The following is a 13,431-nucleotide window of genomic DNA, read 5'->3' as shown; positions in this document are numbered from 1 at the left end:
CATTTCAATGAAAACAAACACAAGTTGTTTGTTGTGTTGTATATTCACTTCGTCATATATATCCAGCAGAGATGTCAAAATAATAACATTTTAAGAGAAAGCTATTATTTGTATATATTTAAAAAAGTCGTTTATGCATTTGACCTTTTTTTGTGATGATTTTGTCACATAACAAGATTTGTTTTGACATTTAATTACCAGATCGTAACTGAGTTGGTGATGTAAGCAGGAACGCTGTTGTATTATTTGTTAAATTATCCATACTATGTCCTCCCATTTTGGTGTTTTTCGACTCCTGAGTTAAACTTGCACAGAAAAGAATTTAGATTACAAGTAATATTAATAGAACATTGTTGTGATGGGTGAAAATTGGATGATAGAAAGTACAATTTTTATCTAATTATCTCAAAATTTAAAAATGTTCTCATATTCTTTAAGATAAGTAAAGTAACAAATAAAACAACCAAATAAATAAATATAAATCAGACTTTGTATCTGGCTCTTTTTACTCTCCACAAGTATTTGTATTAATTTATATAATGCACAACTTCATTCATTCATCTTTCTCTTCCTGGCATCAATAGGCTTCCATACTTCCTGAATCTGCACCAATCACAACAGGGCGAGGGGGCGGGGCCACGTCATGTTCGGTTGTCACTCTCATGGGTAAATAACAACCGAGTGGAGTCACCGCGAAGAGGACCCGTTGAACCCGCGAGGAAAGACTCGGCTGGAGGGGTTCTGATACGAGCCGACGCAGGTTCGGGCTCCTACTTCGTCAGCCGTCGGATCTCGGCTCGGCTCGGTTCGGTTCGGCTCGGCTCGGCTCGCAGAGAGGAACCGTTGTTGGCTGCTAGCGAAGCTCGTTAGCTGCTAACGACCCGAAGCTAAGAGAGCTCGCGATCATCGCCGGAGTGACGTGAACAAGTCGCGACGCCGCGAGGCTGCTGGAGGAGGGTCGGGGGGTGCTTGAGGGTCGGGGGGGTGCTGGAGGAGGGCCGGGGGGTGCTTGTGTTCCCGGTGGGGTGCTTGAGGAGGGCCGGGGGGAGCTGGAGGAGGGCCGGGGGGAGCTTGTGTTCCCGGGGGGAGCCGGCGGCCCCGGAGGAGCTGCACTGCTCTGACCTTCCCTCCGTTGTTGGAGCTCTCCGGACTTCAACCAGCGCGATGTGTCACAGCCGCTAACCGCATCTCAGGTCCAGGGTCGGGTTGTGTCCCTCCGCCATGACGCCCGGACATTGACGTCCTTTAATGTGGTGTTATCCGACAGCGAGTCGTCACTGCGGAAGAAGCAGACACGGAGCATGCCGGAGAAGAGGAGGTGTCCGATAAGCAGATAGGGGACAACCGAGTTACACTGGGACTGGGTCACCATCGAGGGACTGTATTTGGTGGTCTGACGGAACAGGAACAGGATGAAGAAGTTTTCCAGAATGCCAAAGTCGGAGAGCGGCGGACTCGGAGGGGCGTCCGGGTCCGGGTCCGGGTCCGGGGTCGGCAGCTACTTGGGGAAAGTGTTCGCCGTCGGCCGGTATCAAGTCACCGTGGAGGAGCTCGTCGCTGAAGGTAGGAACAGTCCGGTAAACCCTCCTTTCTGTCCCGTTTAAAGCATCACGGTGTTTTATGGGACCCCCCCCCCCTCCTGCTTGAAGAGGAGATCCGACACAGGCAGCAGTGATGCCGCCGACTCCTCCAGCTTGGTTCCGTTGGTCTTTGGTTTAAACATCACAGGAAAACCGCAGTTCTGTTTCAATTCAAGGCCATTTTATTTATATATTCACCAAACCACAACACAGGTTATTTCACTCAACACATTAAAGTCCTCACGGCAGAACTTTACAGCATCATACAGAGAAACACAACAACCCAACAACTCAACAACTCAACAACTCAACATTTAAACAATTCAACATTTAAACAATTCAACATTTAAACAATTCAACAACTCAACAACCCAACAACTCAACAACTCAACAACTCAACATTTAAACAATTCAACAACCCAACATTTAAACAATTCAACATTTAAACAATTCAACAACCCAACAACCCAACATTTAAACAACTCAACATTTAAACAATTCAACATTTAAACAATTCAACAACCCAACAACCCAACATTTAAACAACTCAACATTTAAACAATTCAACATTTAAACAATTCAACAACCCAACAACCCAACATTTAAACAACTCAACATTTAAACAATTCAACATTTGAACAATTCAACAACTCAACAATTCAACATTTAAACAATTCAACAGTTCCCACATAAACTAGGAGGAAAAAAAACTCCTCTTTAAGGGAGAAAAACCGCCAACAGAAGGAAGAAAAACTCCCTCTGAACAACAAGAAACCTCTGACAGAACCGGGCTGAGACCTGTTGGTGAGGAGAGGAGAGCAGAGAGGGAAAAGGACAGCATAGACATCCAAAACATGAACTGTAGGTGCAGCCAACAATCACATGTTTCTTCAACATTTGCTGACTTGACAAATCTTGAAATACTTTTGAAAATGATTGCTGTCTTCATCCAGGCTGTGAAATGTGTTGACAATTAATGTGGGACACCAGGGATTTGGTGAAAGGCTGAAAACCTTTTGCTCATACAGCAGGTGGTGGTGGTGGTGGGGGGGGGGTCGCCCCCAGGGTAACAACGGTCCAATCCTCCTTTGTCAACATACAGCATTGTAGAAATCAAGCCATTAAACATCTCCAACGTGTTCACACAAGTTCTTTTTTCAGTTTGCTTTTGTCCCGTGAGGATTTTATGAGGGATTTGAAAACGTCCTTTTTGTGGCAGATGTTGGAAACGATGGACTCGTTCCTCTGGTGGCTGGTTGGGAGACTCTGTAGTTTTCTCTGAATTTGTACAACATGTGTTTATCTTGTAACATTTAAATAAGTAACAGCAGAGCTTCCTGGGTGAAGACATGGTGGATGACCTATGCACGGGTTGTTCCTGCTCACTACAGTCTTGGAAATGTGAAGAAAAACAAAAAACCCTGGCTCAACGAAGCTTTGTGCTCACAGATGTTGAAACCTCCTCCGTGGACAGGCAGACGGGCAGAAAATGAGGAAGTGTGGAAACAAACATGTTTTGCAACACTGCAGTTCGTTCTCAAACATTTCAGTGTTTCTTGTAGTTTATTTGTGTAGTGGGAAGTAGTCGGTCATACTTTAATGCCTTTTGCTACTGGATAATGTGATATTAATTCCACATAACTGGCAAAGTGTAGTGTGATTTCATCCATGAAAATAATACTCATAAATATACTTTAGTCTGCAATAAGTACATGATTTTCAACTTCCATCTCTTTTCGAGTTCAATTTGACTTCTGTTGCTCCAAATCACAACAGATGTCCTCGTGGAGCCCTCAGTGTAGTTTCATAATCAACTACCTCATTACTCAAATACTGTCTGTACCTGTGGAGGATTTATGTGTAATATCAACCCAGAAGAACTCAGATAAATGAAAGGAATAATGTGCTCACAGGCAAACAGTGTTGAGCAGCCACTCCCATCTTAACTTGAAGTGGAAGATGAAATTAAACATATTTAAGAGATATCTGCAAACGCATTGTGTGCTTACTGATATCGTTACTAAGCCTTTAATCAATCTCTGGAAGTCACTGTAAATAAGGAGCTCTAACTAAACGCTTTGGACGCATCAAGCATGTCTCTTCATGTAACACAACACTGTAAACGTGTTGTAATGTCAGCCTGTAAACCTGATCTCACTTGCCCAAATAAAAAGAACAACAAAGCACCACCACTCCTGCGAGCAGTCATGAGTCCGTGTCGTCACGTAGTCATGTGAAGTGGCTGTGGCTGGTTTTGTTACCGGGAGCACAAGGTTGCATTGTGACCTCTGCTCATCAATGTGTCCCAAGGTAACATCTGGGTCTCTGGGCTGCACAGTTAATCATACACCAGGATAATTCATTTCACTGATGATCTCAGTGGTGTGTAGGAGAAAAGGAAATGTGGAGGTAAAACTCTGAAAGCAGAATATTTCTCCTCAGCCAGGAAGGTGGAAAGAAAGGAGCTTCAGTATTGTTGCTTAACTCACATCTTTGTGCAAGTAAATATGTGGAACAGTAAACTATGTAAAGGTATAAAATCTGCCTGAACAAACAGTCATTTGAAGATTTATTCCAAATGAATCTAAATGCATATCAGTAAGGGAAATATGTCAGTGCCAAAAAGAGGAAAAGTTCAAACTATGTTTTAAAGAGGAATAACGTGCAGCAGCTTAATTTATGACTTACTAATTTGCACCACATTTGTATTCTAAAAGATGTAATTTTGGATTTCATTGAAGTACTGCACAGTATTTCAATAAGAACTCGCTGTAGAATACAATGAGAGGTAATGAGAAAACTGGAAAATACACCATCGTACACATCAGCTGTGTTACTGCAACTACAGTTGATCATCTGCTGCCAGCCGACAGCCTCCATCAGCACTCAGGAGGTCAATAAACTCCCGGTATTGTTGCATTTAGATGTATGTTAAAATGTTAAAATGATGCTTGGAAGTGTGCAGTTAAACTTTGGACTGGCGTAGATCTTCTCTTTGACATTTGATCCCTGATGCACATTCAGAAACAGCGGCGTTGCAGCTCGTTGGAAGTGAAAACAGAATGAGAAGCAACTGCTGAGTCTGAAATGATGTCAGGTTTGATGTGTAAAATGAAACCGGTGCTTTTAACGCAGCAACCGTTCATCCTGCTCAAAAAGGGTCGTTCAAATCAGACGTGGTCAGACCACAGTAAACACTGATGCTCATGTTGATCAGTTTCTTCCTGCGTGTTTCTTCTTAATCTGTCCAGATAAGGCGGATTGTGTAATTTATTTTTTCCGTCTTTTTATAGAAGACATCAGCGAGGTCGGTCCGTGTGCACAGGATTGATCCGAGCCACGAACCTGCTGCTGGACGGTTTGGCATTGAGCCACTTGTACGACTGATGTCGAAGTACTGAATTGATCATGTGATCTGTCGCTCCCTTATTCAGCAGCTCTGACACTTTAATGAAAAGCACCAGATTTCCTTGACGTCTAACACACAGCTGTAGTTAAACTCATTAAGCTGGAAGGAAACAGTGCAAACGTCAAAATTAGACTTCAGTCGAGCTCCATATTTGTCCCGACACCATGTGGCTGTCATTTCTTTCCAGTATATCAGTCCGCTGCCTGTTCTGAGAGGAGCGGAGTCATTTCCCTCCGCAGCAACCTCTGGTTTCTCTTGAGCTCTATCTGAGGTTGTCTACGAGAGGAACATGGAGGAACAGGATGCATCTGGTAGCATGTCATCCTTTCTCCACTTTATCATACAGAGTCGCTCATAAAGGGAACTTCAGAAATACATGCAAATCAATTTGTGTGGCTTTAGAAAAGTAAGCTGCAGTCCAGTCCAACAGACCTACAACATGTCCTTACTTTGTGTTAATGGTCATTTTATGTTGATACCAATTTAACTTTAGGGTCACGGACATGTAGCTTGTAGCGTTGGTAAAATAGATTTGTGTACCTAATGAACTTAGTATATTTTGTTATTCAGTCCCTCCAGGAAATCGTGATCTTGTGATCGCAATAATGAACACAAATTTGAGCAAACTCCCCAATATTTGCTGGAGTTTGTACATTTTTTTTGAATTCCCGAAATTATTCTCGAAAAAAACCATCATGAGAATCTGTGCTGAAAGTATTAAAACATAAAGTAAATCTTTTCAAACAAAACTCTCTTCATTAACAACAAGAACTCCTCATTTCAACCAGAAAGTCTCTGCTCCTGTTTTCATCTCCAAATAAAACTGTGTTCACCGGAGGAACAGGAACGAGAGGAGAAACAGGAAGTGACGGGGTTTGTGGGAAATGTGTTCTTCACATTAAAATGATGATTAAATGTTTGTGATCAAAGGAAGTGATTCCATATTACTGGATGTTAAATGAGTTTTCTCCACACGTCCAGTTGTCAGAGACGTCTCTTTGTTTGTTTCATCCAGCAGGTCTATGTGTTGAATGAACATGAATTAAACAGCATCTAAAGCTCTTATTTTGACAGCTGATGTAGTCCTTGTTTCTATATTCCAGTCACAGATGGTCTGTTCTGGAAACATACGCAGCTTTTAGGACCTTTTAGGACCTTTTAAGAGCTTTTATCTCCACGGTTCTCCAAGTTCAATAAATACAATAAAAAAGATGAGAACTAAAATATTTCTGAAGTGCAGCATGATTATTATCACAGGAAGTGATTACATGTTTATTCCTTTATCAGGTAGTGCTAAAAAAAAAAAAAACACACATTTTGCTTTCTTGACTTGCAATATTTTCTAATTACCGCAAATTTACACAAAAAACTCACTTAAAAATCTGCCAATTACATCGACACTTTAAAAGAAAATCCGCCGCAATCACAAAAAGACCTCCTGGAGCGACTGGTCATTATCCAAAGGAAACAAAACCAGTGTGTTCTTTTGCATATGTCTTTATTTGATTTATTTATGATGTGTTTTTTAAAAATTCACTGTTAAATAAGGCAGACAAACTGTTCCCAGACGGATTACTGTGTACCTGCAGCCAGAATAATTCATCAAGCCACGACACATTTAACAAATACCTCCTCTGGATCTGTGTTGTTGTCAGCTCAACTTGTATCATAGCGTCTATTCCCTGTTATTTATTCACCAGGCCGCGTCGATACACCACGCCGGAGGTACAAGTGGGACAGTTCATGTTTGCATGTGTTGGTAAATCCTTGATAAAATGTCGCTGCCTCTGTATAATTAACAGGAAGACCTTGGCTCAGTGCTTTCACTTCCTATGTTTGCAGTTTTATAATACTTTACCAACAAGGTTAGAATCCATCGCTGTCTCGTCTAATTAAGGTCACCGCCGTCGTCTCGGCATCAGAGATTTGCAGACCTTGTGCTTCTCTCTGTCTTTCTTACATCTTTTTTAACCTTTCTTGAATATTGAAAGCTTCAAAACAAGCTCGGCTCTCGGCTGACTCGACCTCTGAGTATTCCCTTTGCATTTGAAGTCATGCATGTCTGTTGTCAAACAAAAAAAAATCATTCCTTTTTTTTTTCCTGCTGACTTTGCACAAATATGAGCCATTAGCTTGCTGTCGGCAGAATCCTGAAGGGTTTTCATTGGGCTGTAAGTCCCAGACTGGAGAGAACAAAGTACGAGTTCCCGTCTTCGGTAGCCGGGAGTCTGACCACGACAACCACACATCACGTAAACGAGAGAAGTGCAAACACTGTTTCCATGGAAACAGCTGCTGTGTTCAGTGAAAACGTGGCTTTTTCACCGCGTCCTCTGCCACTAGTGACCTGGACAGATGCCATGCGTTCACCAAACAGACCTCTTCACTACCATTCATTTATTAAACTAATGTCTCAATGCAGATGAGGTTACAGTTCATTTTTCTCTGGTGATAACTTGCTGAAGTGCCTTTGATGAGCTCTTTCTTCATTTCTTAAGCAGCTTGCTGTGTTTCAGAGAACATACGAGAGCAGAAGCCACATGTAACGTAAATATACTGAGATATCTGCTGCCTTTTTGGGGCTGACGTAGTTTAGATGAAGTGGAAAGCTGTCGTGATCTGGTTGGAGTCAGTATCACGTGTCGGTGTCATTTTTCTGATGCTGCAGGGAACTATTTATTTGGACTCAAAGCAGCTCTGAGTTAGCTCAATGCAAGAGAGCAGATTGTACAGTTCTATAAAGTTATGAAAGCAGCAGTGAGCTCATCGTTCACGGCCTCTGGTGCAGGACGTCTCACTGTGTCGTGGCTAAGTTTGGTCAACTTCTACTTTCTAGCTTCACTGTGTTTTGTGGCACGTCTCACTCAGACGAAGCTTCATTTTTAACAGTGTCGTCTGTCTGAACAGACTTTAACACGTCAACCTGTAAAAAAGCATCTGGAGTTATCGGGGCTGCAGCTGTCGTTGACTTTACTCATCAAATATTCTACATCCATTAGGCTCATCGAGTAATCAAGTTAGAAAATATAGTTGTGCTTGGTCACGTGCAAAGAAAACATTTCCACTCTGGATCTGTGTCGATGTCTGCTGAGCTGATGAAGCGTTGACATCATGCTGTTGTGGTTTTAAAATAGACACGCTGTGCAGAGTATTTATAAAAAAATAAATAATGTTGTACTTAAAATGACCCAAAACTTTGAACACTTGTATTCTCTGTCCTTCTCTTCTTTCCTTATGATTTCCTCTCTTTCAGCCCACGTTGGAAGTCGTGCCGCTAGAACACGTCTTTGTGTCACATGTCCACCGTGTCAACGTGTCCTACGACACTAATAATGATGCTGGTTTTTTTGCGGCCGATGCTAAAACCAATATTTGGAGGTACAAATATTCTGATATATATATATATATATATATATATATATATATATATATATATATACAATACATCGAAGCCAATACATCGATCGGGTTGACGATCATTGTTTGGGAAACACCACGAGCTCTATATTGTTATTTGGGTTAAACGATACTTCAACACAAAGAATGTGTCTCAATGAACTGAACACCAAAATGTTTCCTCAATTAAAAAGGGAAGAAAAAGTTATTGAAAATAACAAGCAACAATCAAGCTGATGGTTGGACCACCAAACATTTTGGAACAATATCACGTCGTTGCATCCTGATGCCGTTCCATTCAAAGCAGATCAAGGAATCCCTGAATGAATGTACGGTTAACACGCAGCCCGAGTGGGATAAATCCCAAGATCTCATTAATCTGCGTATAATTACACACAAAAACAGGATAATTTGATTGAAACTAATTCTGCTTCAGATCTGATTGCTTTGGTTGTTTTTTTTAGGACTTAAATGGGACTCCATCAGGTCAGAGTGTGTTTTTTTGATGATGTTTTTTTGAATGAGCCGTTTGATCGTCCCTGTGCCTCGGCCGGCTGGTGAGAATGCATCCATCTCCATTATTAGCATACTGTACGGTGATGAATAGGCACATTGTGGGCCTTTGTTGTCTTATTCTAGCACCGTAGAAAGAATGCTGGTACGCCGTAGCTCTCGGTCCGTGATGGTACTGCTGCCTTTGTGCTTGCTCGTTGAGGCCTTCTGTATCTGCCGCTTGGTACCCCCCCCCTCCCCCCACCTCCTCTCTCCACCTCCACGCTGGGAAACTGCAAATATTTTCTACCGATTCACAATGACCCAATCTGAGGTGGCTGCAACACAGAAACACCAAACGTCAGACATCGGTTTGGATGTTCACCACCGTGTTTGACTTTCACCCGCTTGTACGTTTTTGATCGGTGTATTAATACATTCAGAGTTTTCTGGCATTCGATCTTTGAGGGACGTTCAATATGTATCCTTACGTTTAAACAGTAAATTTAGTGTAATCATTGTATATTCACAAATCAAATCCAATTCCCTCCGGTTTTCTTTTTGTGACAGAAATTGTAGTGCTGGGGTTCAATGTTTATAAATGTGGCGACAGGATGAAAGTTTTCCTAACTTCTTATTAAGTGTACTCGGTTTAGAGAAGAGGAATGAGTGTCTTTGAGAACGGTGTTTCATCATCACCCCGTCCTACGATGACCACCAGACTGCTGTTGTAGTGTGTTGTTAGGGGGAAGTCTGGAACAGAGTGGACAGTTGCAACCAGTCCAAAGCGTCTGTCTTCCTGTTGGAAGGACGTTTTTCTTCTCAGGACTGAGCTGTCAGTCAGAAGATCGTCTTGCAGCTTCCAAATGTGTCCTTCTGATGTCGGCGTGAAAATTAATATTGATGACTATTGTGTTCAAAAGTAAATGTATTGCTCAGAGCTAATGTTAATAATCTGTCATATCTTATAAACAAACATGTTTGTTTGGCCTGCTCTTTGACAGCATACGTTTTTTTTTAGAGCACTAATACAAATTGAAAGCTGAACCTCGGCTGATGTGAGCTCAGTTCCCTGCATGGCAGTGACTCGGCCGTGACGGCACTCAATCGAATGACGAGTCAGAAGTGGCGAATGACTGCCTCATTCTTAATGACTGAGACTGAGCGCTGTCGGTGCCAACATATCACTCTGGTCTGCCAGAAGCTTCACAGAACCTCACAAACATTTATCTTATTTATTCTTTAAGTCCTCTTTTTATGCAGTTTCTTATTGTGGAGAACTCGTGCTGTTCTCAGTATCAGATAGAAACGTACTTCCCCACATATCCTGTTCATTTTCACTACAACTACCAAATGAAGGCAGAAATGCTCCAAAGTAATCTTTAGAAAGATGAAACGGGGACAACTTTTCCACTGGTTGTTTGGCTCTCTGGCTCAGATGACTCACATTTGAGTCTTTGTTTTGAAAATGACTTTACATTTGCTGGGTGGTACACACTGGGATCAAAAATCAGCACAAATATTATGTAATGCGAGTTTTGTTGCTGCTTCCCTGGGATTCATCTGTTTGATGAAGTCGCTTGCACAGTTGTTGTCAGCCTCAGTCCAAAGCTTGGTTCTGTTCTGTTGGAGAAAGTGCAGCTGCTTTCAGGTTGGAGCCAAAGAACAGATTACTGTGATTTCACTGAGTGGACACTTATTGATTAGATTAATACCCAAAATCAGAAACCAGAGGAGGTTGGAAATGTTACGTTTGTGGCCAAATTGTGCTCAGCATGTTTCTGAGCTTTACAGTACCCAAGTTATGTTCATGTTTTCATGGCTGAACAATTAATCATGTTTATATGAAAATGGTCATTGAGAAAAGGATGTTTTCAGATTTCTAAAAACCCAACTTTAATTCTAACTTCCATTAAGTGACGGTGTCGTCCCTCCCTCCCTCCGTCCGTCCATCCATCCATCCCTCCGTCCCTCCGTCCGTCCGTCCATCATCTTCCACTTATCCGGGTCGGGTCTCGTGGCAGCAGTCAAGCCAGCTGACCCAGACTTCCCTCTCCTGCAACATCTTCCAGCTCCTCCTGAGGATCCCGAGGCGTTCCCAGGCCAACAGGGAGATATGATCCTCCAGATGTTCTGGGTCTTCTCCGAGGTCTCCTGCCAGTTGGGCGTGTCCAGAAAACCTCCAGAGGGAGGCGGCCAGGAGGATCCTGATCAGATGCTGAACCACCTCAGCTGACTCCTTTCGACATGAAGGAGTAGCGCCTCAACTCCGAGTTCCCTCCTGATGTCCAGCTCCTCCCCCGATCTCCAAGGCTGAGCCCGGCCTCCTACGGAGGAAACTCATTTCGGCCGCTTGTAGCCGCGACCTCGTTCTTTCTGTGACGACCCAGAGAGCTGCTGACCATCGGAGAGACGGAGCGTAGATCGACCGCTAAACTGAGAGCTTCACCTTCTGAATCAGCTCCTCTTCACCAACACGGTCCGGTGCAGCGCCTGTTGAACTGCTGCAGCCGCACCGATCCACCTGTCAATCACCCGCTCGATGTGTTGACAATCTGTTTTCATGTTTCTGAAAGGCATAATTAGTCCGTGTTGATAGTGTGAACGTGAACTTCCCCTTTAGACATACGTAGAGAAGGGAAGTTGTGCAACCTCCTGTGGACCTGACTGAACCAACACCTGGTGGACACACCGTGGTCCAGGTGGACTCATCAGGTTCTGCTCATGTTTGTTCCTTTGCATAACTACAACTCTGAAGAGGTTCATGTAATCGTACTTAGTCTCTACTTACCTACACAATTACTAACTGTTGTTTAGTCTGAACTGACCACATCGGACAAAGGTTTAAACATGTTGTAGTCTAACTCGGACGGACAGACGCTCATTCTGCTTTTTATTTTAGGTAATTGCAGTTTCGTATTGACAAAACTACAACTCTTTCATCACAGTTTGGCAATATCCTAAATTATGCCCCAGCAGTTTTCGTGACATTTTGATAACACTAGAGGAACTTTTCTCACAGAGGATATGAACAAAACAAATTATTGGCCGAAGTCCTAAAAAAAAAAGTAATGTCTGAAAATACAGTGGAGCTTAAAAAGAGACTTCTAGGACAAAAAAAAAAATCCAACAGTTTTATAGTTTAAAAAAAAAAGCGTTTTCCTTCATATGTTGTGATGCGGTTGAACTTGAACTTATCTTTCTCATCATCATCATCGTCATCACCTCTCTGTCTTTATCAGTTTTATCATTAAGCCTCCGAAGCACGACCACTTCTGACTGCTGGTTTATCTGTAAAAGTAGTTGTTGAGGTGAGATGGATGAGAGCCGACTGCCCGAACTCAGAAAGCCCAGGATGAACAACATGTCGTCATCGCTCCACCTCCAAATATCACCTTTTATGGAGCTGCTTCTGAGAAAGTCTTCTTAACACACTTACATCTGTCTTTTAAAGTGTTTTTCCCCGTTCGCTTGCGTCAGGGTAGAGATTTGATTGATGGCAGTGAAGGCCGCTGTGCTTTACACATAAAGTGAAGTGGAAGAATGAAAAGTGAATGAGGAGAGAGAAACCCAGAGAGCGAGAGACACCCACGACAAAACAATCACCAAAAAATACTGAAGCTGATTGTTTTCATGTCTGGTGTCAGGAAGCTGTTGAATTTAGGCTGAAAACAAGATTATTCCCTTTCCGTTGATGTGCAGGTGTCATGCTGAGTTCTGAGAATGAAATAAAACCTGGCAGGACCGCTGCCGTGAAAACTACCAGACATTTTAATGATTTAAGTTTGGTTTGAAATTTTGGTTTTAATTTTCATTAAATATGCGTTGACACGGTTAACAAAGCATCACATTGTGTTTTATTTACATTTGACAGCCTCCCAACTATTTTGGAAACAGGGTTGTACATAAATGTTGATAACTGATCTGAAGTCTGTCGTTTTTTTAACATTCAGAGTCACCAATGTTTTATTATGGTGGCATTTCCTTGATACAATTGAGTAATCTGTATTTATACTGTATTATTATTAGTATTACTATAATATCTAGCCTAATAACAAGATGGACTGTTAAACAAAAAAGTTGGCCAATAAACCTGTTGTATCAAGTCCTCTTAAAGTTGATCAAATACAGTATGTTTTATCCAGACATGTGCAGCCCTGCCAGATGGACAGTTTTGTGATGCATACCACAAACGGTTTTCAGTGGTGTTTGCAGTTGTCACCTCTGACTGCACACATGAACGGAGGTGTGTTCTGGGGAAGATAGGTGGTCCCACTTGTTGGAGGTAAAACAGCTGGCGCCGCATTACTCTTCTTCAATTGGACTTTCATTGTTTCCTTAGAAATAGTTCCTCCGCTGCTGTTTTTCCATTCAGTCTTTCTCATTGTCATCATCAGACAGAACTATTAGATCTGATCCAGGTTCATTATTTGAGTTTTGAAGTTCAACAGTCAGGTTTGATTGATCTGCTGTATTGGGCTGCCACTGTTTTGATATCGCCCTGACAGCAGTGACACCGATATTCAGACAGTTTTCTGTCCCTTGAATCTCCTT

The 13,431-nt window shown here is 42.3% G+C and overlaps 1 protein-coding gene across 1 annotated transcript in view; it reads left to right on the top strand.

Moving 5' to 3' along the window:
• Positions 1–1,060: 1,060 nt before the first annotated feature.
• Positions 1,061–13,431, top strand: part of bmp2k (BMP2 inducible kinase) — a 41,475-nt gene continuing 29,104 nt past the window's right edge. Inside the window, 1 exon segment of the mRNA XM_069169333.1 lies at positions 1,061–1,563. Within this exon segment, the coding sequence (XP_069025434.1) occupies positions 1,413–1,563 (151 nt within the window). The 5' untranslated portion in view covers positions 1,061–1,412.

Source organism: Embiotoca jacksoni, unplaced genomic scaffold (genome assembly GCF_022577435.1).
Source record: "Embiotoca jacksoni isolate LCO1_2020_lvr unplaced genomic scaffold, fEmbJac1.0.p SCAF_44, whole genome shotgun sequence".
Lineage (NCBI taxonomy): Eukaryota > Metazoa > Chordata > Actinopteri > Embiotocidae > Embiotoca > Embiotoca jacksoni.
The sequence above is the reverse complement of the archived record's forward strand: the minus strand, read 5'-3'. Positions and strand labels throughout refer to the sequence as shown.